We start from the raw sequence: 15,787 nt of genomic DNA, 5'->3' as shown, positions 1-15,787 counted from the left end.
AACAAGCAATCAAAATGTCACATCTATCCCAAAATGGTATCAATAAAAAAATGGTCTCAGCCCACAAAATATAAAAATGTTACAGGTCGCGGAAAATGGCTTAAAACAATCTCAATTTTTTTAGCTTTTTTTTTTTTTGCAAACTTCTGATTTTTTTTCACTACTAAAATAATAATAAAAAAAAATAAAATGGACATGTTTGATATTGTAGGAACCATACTGATGAGCAGAATCATATTCTAAGGTAATCTTTACCATAAATTGTACGCCGTAAAAAGGATTCCCAAAAACAACCTCAGAATTGCGTGGTTTCTTTTTCACAAATTTTCCCCACTTGGAATATTTTTCTTGTTTTCTAGTACATTATTTGGTAAAATGAATGGTGTTGTTCAAAAGTACAACTCCCAGAAAAGACCCTTTAATAGTTGGAAACCTCGGACCAAACGAGAGCCAAAGATAAATTTACACCCCAGACCAATCACCAAAACAAAGTAAGAACCCAGAGCAAAACCCAAAAGAAACACAAACACCAGACACGTACATGAAATAAAGAAGATCCTCGGCTATTTGTTTTTTTCACGATTAAACAATTCTGGGGCATCTTTTCTTATAATTTTGTTTTACTCCTCTGTTATTCCTCTTAGAAATATGAATCTGAACAGCTTGACAACTGGGTGTGACTAGAAGGTGGGTTGTCTCTATGCACTCTGGAACACCCAGTTGTTAACTTATTCCTTAAGAGCCAGGAAAAATAACAGAGGAACAATACAATATAGGAGTGATTAGAAAAGATGATTCAGAAGGGAAATTTTTCAGAGAGTTCAAGTATTTACTAAAACAGACATGATGAGAAAGAAGACAGATCCTCTATAAAACACAGACCAGACCTGGAAATAAATTAGACCCCAGGGGCAGAACGACAGCGGTCAGGCCCGCAACCGGACCTGTGCGGGTGAAGGGCCCACCGACGCCAGCTTCAACTGGATGTGCATCCTCGGACGCACATTCAGCTGAAGTGTTTTGCAGCACAGAGACCCGTCAGTTCTGTGTGCGGCAATACATGCTACCGGTCAGTAACAGGCCAGTGGCTGACATCGGCGTGCTTGTGCCTGGAGCCCATGGAGGTGACGTCATCCGCTCCCGTTGCTTGCAAGCTGACGTCAGCTGCCAGTTTGAGAAGAGGACGCCTAGTGGCAGGGGAGCAGAGGGAAGGTGAGTATACTGGTTTATTTTTTTTCGATGCATTAAAGAACAGTGGCAAAATTGGGTGGAATAAACCAAGATGGGGGATATATATACCAGGACGGGGGAAATATATACCAGGATGGGGTATATGTATACCAGGATGAGGGATATGTATACCAGGATGGGGAACATACATACCAGGATGGGATATATGTATACACCAGGATGGGTGATATGTATACACCAGGATGGGGGATATGTATACACCAGGATGGGGGATATGTATGCACCAGGATGGGGGAAATATATACCAGGATGGGGGGGGAACATACATACCAGGATGGGGTATATGTATACCAGGATGAGGGATATGTATACCAGGATGAGGGATATGTATACCAGGATGAGGGATATGTATACCAGGATGGGGGGTATGTATACCAGGATGGGAAACATACATACCAGGATGGGATATATGTATACACCAGGATGGGGGATATGTATACACCAGGATGGGGGATATATATACCAGGATGAGGGATATGTATACCAGGATGGGGGGGTATGTATACCAGGATGGGGGGGTATGTATACCAGGATGGGGGGGTATGTATACCAGGATTGGGAACATACATACCAGGATGGGGTATATGTATACACCAGGATGGGGTATATGTATACACCAGGATGGGGGATATGTATACACCAGGATGGGGGATATGTATACACCAGGATGGGAAATATATATACCAGGATGGGGAACAAACATGTACCAGGATGGGGAACATATACCTATATACCAGGATGGGGAACATACATACAAGGACGGGGGATATATATACCAGGATGGCAGATATGTATACCAGGATGGGAATCATACCTACCAAGATGGGGAACAAACATGTACCAAGATGGGGGATATTTATACCAGGATGGAGCCAGGAAGGGGAATATATATACCAGGATGGGGCCAAGTTGTGGGTCATATATACCAGGAAAGGGCCCAAGATGTGGGCCCTTTCTACATAATGCGGGAGGAGGTGCACCTTGTATGTCCTTAAGGATTTAGAAAGCTGCAAGGGCTCATACATCTGACCACCATGCGGCGGGAGGGAACCAGGTCTAAATCCTTGACCATAAAAAAAATTGTTGGGAAGCAAGTTTTTGCAACAGATGAAGAGCTACAAGTTGTAGACTCCAGCTCCTCACCGACGAGGATGCAGGGAGCACAGTAACCATTGCCCTATAACCAATATTATCAATATAATAATTAATCCTGATGAAGGTTTTGTAACCCGCTAGAATGAAAGTCAATTTACAGAACTTCCATCACAAGATGAAAAAAAATGGCCGTAATGCTGCAGCTGCGGTTTTCTCCTGTAAGCGCGGAACAACTAACAATGCAATATTTCTTTCTTTCAACATCTGAGTGTGGAAAATCAAAACTGAAAGCAAGATCAATTCCTTTCTGAGGCCGTAAATGAGCTTTACATCACATTTATTTCATTATATAGAAGGAACTGAACATCCTTGTATTTGGCCTTATCAATCAGCTATGGCATTAAATCACCCGACCTAATATTGTCCGGATCCTCTCATTCTGCAGGAACAGCTGTGACCCGCCCTGGCCTGGAATCCGCAAAACCTCTGATGGTTTCCTGAGATATCAAGCTCCAAGATGTTAGCAGCAGAACCTTTATCCTATTAATTGCTCAGTGTGGCCTCAATGGATCAGACTTGTTTTTCCGCACATCCCCAAGATGATCTATCGGATTGAGATCTGGGGAACTTGGAGACAAGTCAGACATCATCTTGACCTCTGTCATGTTCCTCCATTCTTGGGATAGTTTTTTGCGGTGTGGCTAGGACATTATCGGCCCGAAAAAGGCACTGGCACTGGAGTATCTAACTGCCTTGAAAGGGGCACTTGGTCTCCACAACGCTTAAAGAGGCTGTCCGGCCATGAGATCATGTAACTGCAGGTATTCGATCTGCATACTTCCGGCCACATTCCCACTAGATGTGTCCGGTCTTGCTCAATTCACTTGTATTGAGTGAGGTTGCGCACGTTTAGTTGGCATGTGACCATATATACAAAGCTTGTACTTGTGGTCATGGGCACGGCCACTCTCGGCACCGGAGAATCCTGACAGCGCTCCAACTGAGTACAGGATAGCATACAGGAACCCTAAGCCTGGATAACCTTTTAAGCAGACGATTCGCGCCACATCCACATGATGCCAGAACCTGGGGTTTCCCAGCAGAACGTTGCCCCATCACGCTACATTCGCTGGTTTTCTTCTTTCTGTATTTCATCTCGGTGACATTTCTTAATAGCCTCACGTGTACTCGAACCTTCAGATGATGTAAAACATGTTTCTTTAGACAAGGCCACGTTCCTCCATTTCTCCATGATCACGTGACAATTGTAAGTGTTTTTGGTCACTTAACAGGGGTCAAACATGGGCACTCTGCCCTGTCTGTGGCTACAAGCGGTGGAAACATTGAAAAAATACTTTCAGCCGATGAACAAACGTTTTGCTCCTTCATGGGTGGTCTGCTGTCCTGGGATCGTTGGACTTTGTAGTGAGTCACACCGGAGGACAGGACACGTTTACTTGTCACTCTCTGCAGCACGTGGCGGCCCGGCTCCTTGATCGGTGGTTTCTATGGTCTGAACTGCTGTGAATCATGGACACTTTACACTAATGGCGATTACAGGTGACCGGGGCACATCAGATAATTTATGCTCTGACCTGTGGCAAAGGTGGCATCTTAGAAAGTGCCGTGTTTACAGTCACTGGATGCCTTACCATATAATGCTCAGTTCCCTCCAACACGAAGCGTTACGTCTTCTTCCTGGGAAGCTCTTCCATCAATCTTAATTATTGCACATTAATATATACATGACGGGTCAAGGCGTTGGAATAAGAGAACTTTGCAGAAGATGTTGGTGAGTCATTGATTTATTGCTGCAGGATGAGTCACCGAGTGACTGTCAGAGCGGCGGTCAGCGTCATTTTTCTTATCTACACACCTTCTGTCGACTGCAACAGGTGGCGCCGTAGTCAGAGGCATAGAGATAAGACATAATGTCAGGGATAGTCAAGGGATCTCCGTTCTACAAATCAATGCACAAAACCTATGAATCAGTACTAGTTATGTTTCATGTTGTGATATGTTTGGGGTTATAAAGGTATCAACGTATGAGACGGAAAAAAAATATGTTAGTTTCCACACTGCAAAATTTGCTGTGGACTTCACCCCGTGCATTACAGAAAGTGAAATGCGCCATGAAAATCAATGGAAAGAATCCAAAAGCTGCAGTCTTATCCGCACTGCAGGTCAACTCACATGCAGATATTCTTCTGCTGGATGAGGAATTAATGAGGTATGTGCACGTGGAGTTTTTTGGAGCATGTCCGCTCCCAAAAAAAAAAAAAACACAGCCTGGAAAAATTGCCCAAGAAACACCTGTTGGGCAAAAAAAAAAAAAAAAAGAAATTACATGCTACCTCTTTATAGCCACGCCTGATGGAATCTCCTCCAAAACCTCCTGAAGTGGATTCCACTAGAAAATACGCCGTAAAAAAAAAAAAAAAAAAATGTATAGATCTAGCAGCAAAGTCTCCTCTACTTTTTAGCTACTTTACGTACTACAGATTTTACGCTTAAGGCCGGGGTCACACTTGTGAGTGCAATGCGAGAAACTCAAAAGAACTCAAAAACCTAAAATAAAATCAGCAGCGTGTGAATTTACCCCAAGGAATGGTTCATAAGGGACGTATTTGCTAAGGAACATGATGCTTAACTGTGTGGTTATCGCTGTGAGTTCTGCGGAGAGCAAAACCGCTGCAGATATTTTCCGCGGCACACCGATGAGATTTTATTAAGCTTTGTCCACCGCGCTTGCGCAGTAATTTGCTGCGTATATTCCAGCATATCTAGCTCTTGTGAACAAGCCCCGACAACATGGACTATTTTCAGGAAAATCTATAAAAAAAAAATGTACAACACACGTATAATGGGGTTTTAAAAACCTGATCCGCGTGTGGCAGAAAAGGTGTGCACAGAATTCACGGCACGCTGTTCATATCTGGTGGTCTTAGTGGTCCACTCACCTCCCCAAGCTACAGAGATGTGAACACATCAGTGCCGGACAAAACTGATTATCTATGAAAAGCTGCATAGATATCATTATGGTTGGGCAGAGCGCTTTATGATCATTCAGCCTGGTCATTACGGAAACCGTCCATTAGGTCTGGCACCAGCACCTCCAGGTCTTCAAGAAATCCCGCTAGAGCTGAACCATATGCTATAGTATCCAGAATTTGTAGGACTCCAGGAACTATACAGAGGATCAGGGGACACCCATTGTGGAGTTATTTGAGATGTGATCCGCATTTTTCTGAGATTCATGGAGATGCCATGAATGTGAAAAGTTAGAAACACCCTTTCAAGCCTACGCAACTAAAACTGGGGAGAGAAGCAGAGTGAAGAAACGCGCGTAGGGGCCGTGGCACCGCAGGTCTGAGGTAACTGTTTATTACCATCATGTTCTCTTTGCCTTCTAATTTCTCTACTGCCTTTTGGTGATCCTTACCAGTGGCTTTATTTTTCTGTTGTAGTGTTCTGGTACTTACCTGCTATATAGTTATATATGTATGTTATTACAAACAGGCATCTTGAACTTATCTCTGTTCCTCTGATCTACGGTCCCACAACACTGGTAGTGCTCACTGTGTAATCACCCCTTTATCTACTACTGTTGTATATTTTTTATATGATTTTCTTAATAAAATATTATATTTTAGTGACCTCTTGGTTTATCCATGTGCATTTTTTCTATATGCCGTACTAGAATGGTAGGAAGTCACCCACGTAGGGGTAAAGATATCCTCTTAGAACTTGTGATTGAGTATTTGGACATCACACAGTAAAATTAAAGTGTTCCCGTTCTGTAAATAGATATCTCTATCTGTCATTTATCCTGAACTCTCTGACTCGGTGTAAAGTCATTTTCGACCGGTGTTTAGTTTACATAGAAAAATGTCAGAGACGTCGGAGGGGCTGCGCCGCGCTCCGGACTGTATCCTCATACAATGATGTTATGACACATGTGAACTGCAATCAGCGGCTGTCAATCAACCCCCACGAGTGAGAACAAACAGCGGAGACTTCTATAGCTTTCCGCATCTTGTGAGCCGGGGAGATTAGAAATGTCAGGACGCTCCATTTAATCCGCACAACTTTATGAGCTTGAAATTAAAAGAGCGAGTGGCGCAGATAAAGAAAGGCTGCCGACCTGACAAAGTCTAGGCTACCATGGTGCTACTGATGGAAAGATCAGGAGATTCGGCCAAGTCCTTGGCTCCCTCATGAGCTCAACTATGCCTTCAGGTAAACCTCAGAAAAAGATTCCAGCCATGACACTACAAGATGTTCACTCCTTGAGCTGGGAGGAGAGGAAAAAATGGAGTGGAAGACTAAAAAATTGAGGTTTTATGGTTTTGGGCAGGCTCGGACTGGCCCACAGGAAAACAGGAGAATCCTCCGATGGGCCCTTGTTGAAGGCTGGGTCACCATTCTGTTATATGAGCAGTACTTGGCACGACACATTTGAATCACTATGTACAGACAAAGGCAGCATCTTATTCATTTAACAATCTACCCAGTTCATCTTTATATAAATTTTTTGATTGTGGATAATGTCACATTTGCATGTAGCTGAAAAGTGGGGCCCTGGAGTTGGTTACTGGTGAGCACTTGGCACCCCAGTCCGACTCTAGTATTGTGCCTAGGCTAGATTCTAAAGCCAATGAGAGAACGGACTCAAAATTTGGGACTGTTCCGCACAAGGCGTGTGGAGGCTGACACACGCCTCTAACCGCGACGGTAAGCACTAGCTCCGATCACGGCAGTTTAACGTCTCAGATACTGCAGTCAATAGTGATCGTGGCATCTAAGGTGGTCAGAAGGATGATCGAGGGTTGTCCTCTGTCACCCAATGCACTCCAACCTGTAAACAATTAGGGGGAAAAGAAGGGATCAACTGGAGGGTTGGCAATGACTGGTTATGGCAGCCCAAGATCTACTGAAGGCATCTGCATCTGTAGCTTCAGCTTCCCAGTAAAAAATGTAGCATTGCCACAAAAAAAAAATGCCATTATCTGGTCATCTCACTTCCCCCAAACAGGGAACAAAAAGTTTTAAGTAAAGCAAAATTAAATCCCCAAAATCACCCTCATCCTGATAAAACAACATTTCACACTGCTTAAAGAAGGAAAAGTTATGGGTCTCAAAGTACAGTGAAACAAATATTTATTTTTTTTTCAGCTTTTTTATTTTTCAAGAGTATTGCTGTAACCGTCCTGATCCAGCAAATAAAGTTACCCAGTCATTTTTACTGCGCTGTGAAATCCATAACAAAATCCAGAAACAAAATAGCAGAATTGCTGTGTTGTTTTTTTTTTGTTTTTTTTTTTTCTTTTACACATTTCACCCCAGAAAAAAATTAAAAATAACACTATAATAAAAATTTAAATATAATAATAACAACACAATAATAATAATAATTAAAAACAGAAATTATAATTTGCCCGGCTTTCAATACGCTTTGGTATACCGTATTTTTCGGATTATAAGACGCACTTTTTCCCCAAAAAATTTTTGGTGGGAAATGGGGGTGCGTCTTATAATGCGAATATACCTTACCGGTCGAGGGGGTGCTCGAATGTGCGGCGCGCCGCTGCGGGTGTTCTGTGCTGCGGTGGCTCTGCCGACATTTTGTGAAAGGTCAGAGCCCCCGCAGTTGCATGGTTTCCTATGAGATGGACTCCGGGAAAATAGCTGCCGAGGGTGGCACATGCGCAGATGGAGATCTCGGCACCAAGATCTCGAGAGATGAGACATCTCCATGTCTTTAGGGTGGCAGAGATTTAAAAAAAAAAAAAAAAAAAAATATTGCTTGGTCCTCAAACCGTTAAGGAATGATTGGTCTACTGCTATGTTAATGATGTAGAATTATTACATATAAGTTATCAAAATTCTCTCCTTCCTATCATTGGTTGTAAGGGAGTGGGATTTCTAAAAATCCAGTATGTAAGATCTAGGCATCTCCACCAATTTTATATACACTTCACCGGCCAGATCATATTACTTACATGTATGCCGAGCAAGTGAGTAATTGGATCCACCACTGGTAAGTCCAAATCCCTCTGGAATTTGGCTGGAACTTCGTGGCCGGGTTAACAGTTTGGGCGGTTCTATTTCGGCTCCGAATTCGGCCCCGATCACACCTAGAAGGACTATGGCTGTAGCTTGCTTCCGTCTTTCTTCGTATGAAGTGGATATTTTCTTCACTGGTGGAAGGTTGGAGAGACAACCTGCAGCGAAATGGAACATAAGAGGAGAAGGTCAGAACAAGAATATGCATTATAAGACATTTTGTTATCCAAGATCTCACACCCTAAAGACGCACGAGTTAGAATGTTTGCATCGTCCAAAGTGAGTTAATTTGTGAATGGGTAATAAAGGGGTCCTCCAAATCATAAACTGATGATCTGCCACTATTTCTTGATCAGTGGTGGTCTGACTGTTGAGAGATGCACAATTCCACCGTCCCTTTCAATATTTAATTCTTTACAGCAGACAGATACAAAGATTTGATAGATAGCCAGTCAGCTTATAACAGACATATCAAATTGATTGATACTCTGCTTTCGACAAAGGAGATCACTTTCTCCTATACAGGTCCCTTTGCATTAATCATTTTGCCTTGTTAGGGTGTGTGCACACATTGCGGATTCTGCTGCGGAATTTTCCGCGCGGATTTTGCAAAATCCGCAGGTCATCAGATCTGCAGTTTATCTGCAGATTAGCCTGCGGTTTGACACCTCTACAATTGAGCAGGTGTGAAACCGTTGCAAATTCCGCACAAAGGCTGCGTTCACACGTCGCTTTTTTTCACATTTTCGGGGCGGTTTTAAACTCACGATTTTGCCGCGAAAAATAAGCATCCCATGCGATCCTATGGGATTCCGCAATGCTGTGCTAATGCTGTTTTTTTTCTGCGGCGGAATCGCTTCGCGGTAAAAAACGCAGCATAATTTAGCGGAATCGCGGCGATTCCACCCACATAGGAATGCATTGTTCTCCTTACTTTCCACATGTGGCTGTGCCCACCATGCGAAAAGTAAGCAGAACATTTGGGGATGGTACCCACGGTCCGGAGGAGAGGAGACTGTCCTCCGGGCTGTGGGTACCATATCCCTGTAAAAAATAGAATTAAAATAAAAAAATATCGTTATTCTCACCTTCCGGCGTCCCGCGCAGACTTCCCACCTCTCTCCACGCTCCCGGCATCTTCCAGTCCCAGTAATCATTTGCGAGAATGACTGCGATGACGTCGCAGTCTCGCGGGAGCGCGACGTCTCGTGGTCATTCGCACAAAAGATTACTGGGACCGGAAGATGCCGGAGCGTAGAGAGAGGTGGGAAGGCTGCGCGGGACGCCGGAAGGTGAGAATAACGATATTTTTTTAATTTTTTTTATTATTTTTTACATCCTATCTTTTACTACTGATGCTGCATAGGCAGCCTCAATAGTAAAAAGTTGGTCACACTTGTCAAACAAACACTGTGTTTGACGAGTGTGACCAACCTGTCAATCAGTTCTCCAAGCGATGCTCCAGATCGCTTGAAAACGCTAGCATTCTGCAAGCTAATTACGCTTGCAAATCGCTAGTTCTTCTGCGGGAAAATCACGGGAATTTAAAATGCAATTTTCCCGCGGAATGGAATTCTGGATTTCTCGCGGTAACTTTCGCAAGAGTTCCGCTACGTGCGAACATAGCCAAAGAAGTGACATGCTGCGGTTTTGAAACCACAGCAAATCCGCGTGGAAAATTCCGCACCGTGTGCACTACGGTTTTTGCTTTCCATTGAAAATAAAGGTACTGTACACCGCAGCAAAAACTGCTGTGGATCCGCAGGGCCAAATCCGCTGCGGATCCGCAGCAGGATCCGCAACGTGTGCACACACCCTTATGGATCTCCTCATACCTCACTAACCCAACATTTAGCATCTCCCATTGCCATAGGACCTCTTCATTCCACCCTCTCTCTGTGGGTGTTCATCAAGGCTCTATCCTTCAACTCCTACTCTTCTCCATCTATACCTTTAGCCTAGAGCAACTCAAAGTTCCATGGCTTTCAGTACCACCTATACACAGCAGTCCAGACAGTCATGTCATATCCTCCTTTTCATCAAGCTTCATAAAGCCTACATCACACTTTCCCCTATACTGGAAGTCCACTGCCTTGGAGTAACCCTCAACTCAGCCTTGTCCTTCAACTGCTTATCAAATCACTTGTAGACTGGAACAGGTTTTACTCAAGAATATCCCTGTATTTCACACCATCCAGATTACCCTCAACTCGGACCATTTTCTCAGTTCCAGCTGCCGAAAACCAAACCCACAACATTATGCTGCCAACACCATGTCTTACTATGAGGATGGTGTTCTTGGGGTGATGAGCTATGTTGGTTAAGCACCAGACATCGCAATTACCTTGGTGGCCCAAAAGTCACAGCACCTTTCTCTATACATTTGGGGCGTCTCCCTCATGTCTTGACAAACTCAAAACAAGCCTTACAATTTTTGTGTGTAAGTAAAGGCTTTTCTCTGCTTACTATTCCATAAAGGCCACATCTATGAAGTGCTTAGGAACGCTACAGCTCCTTTAGGGTTACCTTTGGTCTCTGTGCTGCCTCTCCGATTAATACCCTCCTTGCCCAGTGTGAGACAGTGAGGGAAATCATATGCAAAAGACGTTATTTATCCCCTAGGATGCGCAGAGGCATATTGAACCCGCTGGAGTGCATTGTAATCACAGCTGCAGCTGTGGTTACAATGCAAAATAAACGTAAGTGTGGAATAGGTCAAGCTATTTGACTAGGTCATGTTTGTGAAAACCTGACATGGGCTTTTATTTTTGGAGAGACCTGTAAGATTGGCAGTGGAATGTGTCTTACCCTCCACTCTTTTTAGGAGTGGCTCATGTCCACAATTCCCATTTAACATTTCAGTTAAGGTCTGGGTGTTTCAGTTTTTGGTTTGCAAGCAGAAGAATAGGAAGCTCTGAGCAGGCAGGTCAGTGTGAGTCTGAACAAAGGCCAGAGCCAGAGAAGCAAAACCACTGACGCACACACGATGATACAGTGGTTCAGTCGCCCACAGCAACAGAGTGTTACGGACTGTGATGGACAATCCAGAGGATAACATTCGCCTTTTTGTTGTAAGTTGCCAAAATAAAGACTTTTAAGTTGGACTAACCTGGGTCACTGCCTCACTACGACACTGCGTGAATACCACTACACCAGGCTGAGTACACTTGTACTTCTCAACAACTTTGTCTGTGACTTGTTTGGAGATTGCCTTGGTCTTCATAGTGTTGTTTGGAGATCTACTTGGTCTTCATGGTGTTGTTTGGAGATCTCCTTGGTCTTCATGGTCTTGTTTGGAGATCTACTTGGTCTTCATGGTGGTGTTTGGTCACTGGTGCCTCTTGTTAATGGTGCTGCAGCCTCTGTGGCCTATTTTTTTTTAATACAAGTTTGCTTTGTCGCCATTTTCCAAAACATTTGGGAAAAAAAGTGTTATGGTTTGATGAGACCAAAGTTCAACCTTTTGGCCATAATTCCAAAAGGTATGTTTGGTGCAAGTCCATCACCACGCATCAACAAAAGAACACAGTGAAGCATGATGGAGGCAGCATTATGATTCCCTTATTTACAACTGCTGTATTATATACTAATTTTATTCCGTATTTGAAATAAAATTTACGTATTTTTTATATTGCTCCTTGGTCCTATTTCTTTTGGGTTTTTGTTGTATCATTATGGATGAGCTATTGTTTATGTAGCCTTTTTGGGGATTATTAATGATAAAAACCTTGGTGTGTAGACTTTTTATATCTATTGTACATCTTGGCGCTTACAGAGGCTGTTGCATTGTTTGGTTTGTATATTGTGCAGTCATAGCAGCTTGTACTTGTTCACACTTGCGTAATTCTGTAAGGAGGTGCTGGACATCTTCAGCTGTATATAGGTTACAGTTCTGCAGAGCATCTTTCCATTTACATTTAGGTTTGTCCTTCCACCCCCCCATCTCGGACTATGATTTGATTAGCGGCCGCTCATGCCTCCATGGTAGAGGCTGGACACAGGAGGCTGGCGTGGTGCCCTTCCCCCTGTGAGCGGCATGATGACCGATAACAATGGTTCAGAGCGGAGCTCCATTGTGCGCGGCACGGATTGTTCTGTCGACTGACCTCTGCACAAGGGGAATTGCTAAGCACGGCCTGTTCGCTGGCTGACAAATGAATGATCTCAGCTCCAAGTACGTTCACCAGAGCGGCCTCTCAGTCCAGGTGCTCAGACGCACAGCCTGGTGTGACATCTTAGATCAAGATGAATTGGCGCAAACTCCTGATCCAAGATTGTTTTATACCATTTAATTTAGTTTCTTCCCTTGCTTGGATGAGCACAGCTCTGGTTATGGATTTCTATTCTAATGTAGTGAAGCAGGCACTGAAAGAAGCCAATGAAGCAGATGCCGGCGTAGGGGGACTGCGGGGAAACTGATCAATAGGCGAGCACTGACCCTATGTGCTCCACCACTACAATTGCCACTGCCTCTACACCGAGAAATAACACATGTGCAGCTTCCAGTAGGAAATGAACCAGCAGGCGACACTGGCCTACCCTCCCTGCTGACTGACCCCCCCTCCATGCTGACTGCCCCCACAGCACGCACACTTATTTATATATTTATCCTCAGGTTTACAACGATTGTGCCTGAGCGAGAAAGGAAAATCATACAGACAGAAAGCAGAAGCCAACATCTATCCTCTGCTCACACACGTCCATCTATGTATTGCTCTCATATCTATCTATCCAATCATATATCAATCTCATCCGTCCATCTGTCTCATATCTATCTCGTGCCCGTCGGTCTGTCTCATATCTATCTAGTGTCCGTCTGTCTCTGTCTCATAACCATCTCATGGCCGGCTCATATCCATCTCATGGCTGTCAGTCCGTCTAAAATCTATGTCGTGGCCGTACATGCATCTCAGAGCTATCTCATGTCCGTCCACCCTGTCTCATATCTATCTCATGGCTGTCCGCTCTGTCTCATATCTATCTCATGGTCAGCCGTCTGTCTCATATCTATCTCATGGCCGTCCGTCCGTCCGTCTCATATCTATCTCGTGCCCGTCCGTCCATCTGATATATATATATATATATATGTTGCCCGTCCGTCTGATATCTATCTCGTTCCCGTCCGTCCATCTGATATCTATCTGATATATATCTTGTGCCCATCTGTCTCATATCTATCTCATGGCCGGCCGTCTGTCTCATATCTATCTCATGGCCGTCCGTCCGTCCGTCTCATATCTATCTCGTGCCCGTCCGTCCGATATCTATCTCGTTCCCGTCCGTCCATCTGATATCTATCTAATATATATCTTGTGCCCATCTGTCTCATATCTATCTCATGGCCGTCCGTCCGTCCGTCTCATATCTATCTCGTGCCCGTCCGTCCGATATCTATCTCGTTCCCGTCCATCCATCTGATATCTATCTGATATATATCTTGTGCCCATCTGTCTCATATCTATCTCATGGTCAGCCGTCTGTCTCATATCTATCTCATGGCCGTCCGTCCGTCCGTCCGTCCGTCTCATATCTATCTCGTGCCCGTCCGTCCATCTGATATATATATATGTTGCCCGTCCGTCTGATAGCTATCTCGTTGCCATCCGTCCATCTGATATCTATCTGATATATATCTTGTGCCCATCTGTCTCATATCTATCTCATGGCCGTCCGTCCGTCTCATATCTATCTCGTGCCCGTCCGTCCATCTGATATATATATATGTTGCCCGTCCGTCTGATATCTATCTCGTTGCCATCCGTCCATCTGATATCTATCTGATATATATCTTGTGCCCATCTGTCTCATATCTATCTCATGGCCGGCCGTCTGTCTCATATCTATCTCATGGCCGTCCGTCCGTCTGTCTCATATCTATCTCGTGCCCGTCCGTCCGATATCTATCTCGTTCCCGTCCGTCCATCTGATATCTGATATATATCTTGTGCCCATCTGTCTCATATCTATCTCATGGCCGGCCGTCTGTCTCATATCTATTTCGTGCCCGTCCGTCCATCTGATAGATATCAGATGGGCGGATGGGCAACATATATATATATATCTATCTGATATATATCTCGTGCCCATCTGTCTCATATCCATCTCATCCTCATCCTTCTGTCTCATATCTACATACATCTCATACATCTACACCAACTATAGCTTCATATCTTTCTAGCCATCTCAGCTATGTATTTGTCTCTCATATCCAGTCCGACTGCACCGGTCTGTCCGATTGCATCCATCATTCCGATTGCATCCATTCCATCCATCCTTCCGACTGCATCCATCCGATTCCATCCATCCTTCCGATTCCCTCCATCCATCCATCCGATTCCCTCCATCCATCCTTCCGATTCCCTCCATCCATCCATCCGATCCTCTCCATCCATCCATCCATCCGATTCCCTCCATCCATCCTTCCGATTCCCTCCATCCCTCCATCCATCCTTCCGATTCCCTCCATCCATCCATCCTTCCGATTCCCTCCATCCATCCTTCCATCCATCCTTCCGATTCCCTCCATACACCCGGGTGTACAAAACTTTACATAAATAAAAATCTGTTTAGGTAGGCAAACGGTTATGCAAAGCTTTTCAATAGTGTATTTTTTTTGCAGATTAAGGCCGCATTCACAAAAATCTTTATTGATGTCTTATGATGTCTTATTTATTATTACCACAACAGGAGCCGCTGTTGGGGCTTGTTCACATGTTCAGTTTTTGCCACAGGAAGAAAAAATTGTAGAGTTTTGCAATAATGCGTATTAGAAGCATCGTTTTTCCTGCCAACAGTTTGGCTTTTGCAGTGTAAAAATCTGCTGCAAATACTGAACATGTGCACCTAGCCTTCAAAGACTGATAGATTTGGAGAATACACAAAGATGTGACAGAGAGAGCGATAAAGCACAACCTGCGGGTCTCATTCCGAGTGCAGATAGTTCAGCATGAAGGAAGTAACACAGGCATTTGTGCAGTTAAAATTGTAAAAATGGAAGAAAATAAAAAAAAAGTCTGGGCTACAATTTCATTTGTCTCATGAAAATGTGGTATTTTCTCACACTGACTCGCCTTCATTTAATCATGCTAAAGGGCGACAGAGAGATCCATTTTCTTGACAGAACGGTTGATCACCCTATCACAGCGAGAAAATTAATAACTGGAAATAGCCTTATGTGAAAAACAAAAAGCGAGACTGATGAAAAGGAGAAAATGTTCAACATTTAGAGCCCGAGCAGAACAGAATCTCACAGAAAGAAAAACAAGGCTTGTGTCATTTGTTTCATCATTGTTATTATTGGGGGTTTTTTTTTCCAGGTATGTTAGTACATTATACGTGGATTTTCTGAATAAACGTATTTATTATCATCGCCGTG

At 43.8% G+C, this 15,787-nt stretch overlaps 1 protein-coding gene across 8 annotated transcripts in view; it reads right to left on the bottom strand.

Annotated features, from left to right (window-relative positions):
* WDR7 (WD repeat domain 7) overlaps positions 1 to 15,787 on the bottom strand; it is a 402,328-nt gene that overhangs the window by 144,120 nt on the left and 242,421 nt on the right. For all 8 annotated transcript variants that reach the window (XM_073584827.1, XM_073584830.1, XM_073584829.1 and 5 more), the window contains one exon: positions 8,349 to 8,570. In XM_073584827.1, coding sequence (XP_073440928.1) covers positions 8,349 to 8,570 — 222 coding nt within the window. The remainder of the gene's footprint in view (positions 1 to 8,348; positions 8,571 to 15,787) is intronic.

This window comes from Dendrobates tinctorius, unplaced genomic scaffold (assembly GCF_039654945.1).
Source record: "Dendrobates tinctorius isolate UK_male_01 unplaced genomic scaffold, ASM3965494v1 ptg000085l, whole genome shotgun sequence".
NCBI classification, from domain to species: domain Eukaryota; kingdom Metazoa; phylum Chordata; class Amphibia; order Anura; family Dendrobatidae; genus Dendrobates; species Dendrobates tinctorius.
This window is presented reverse-complemented; position numbering and strand designations above follow the sequence as displayed.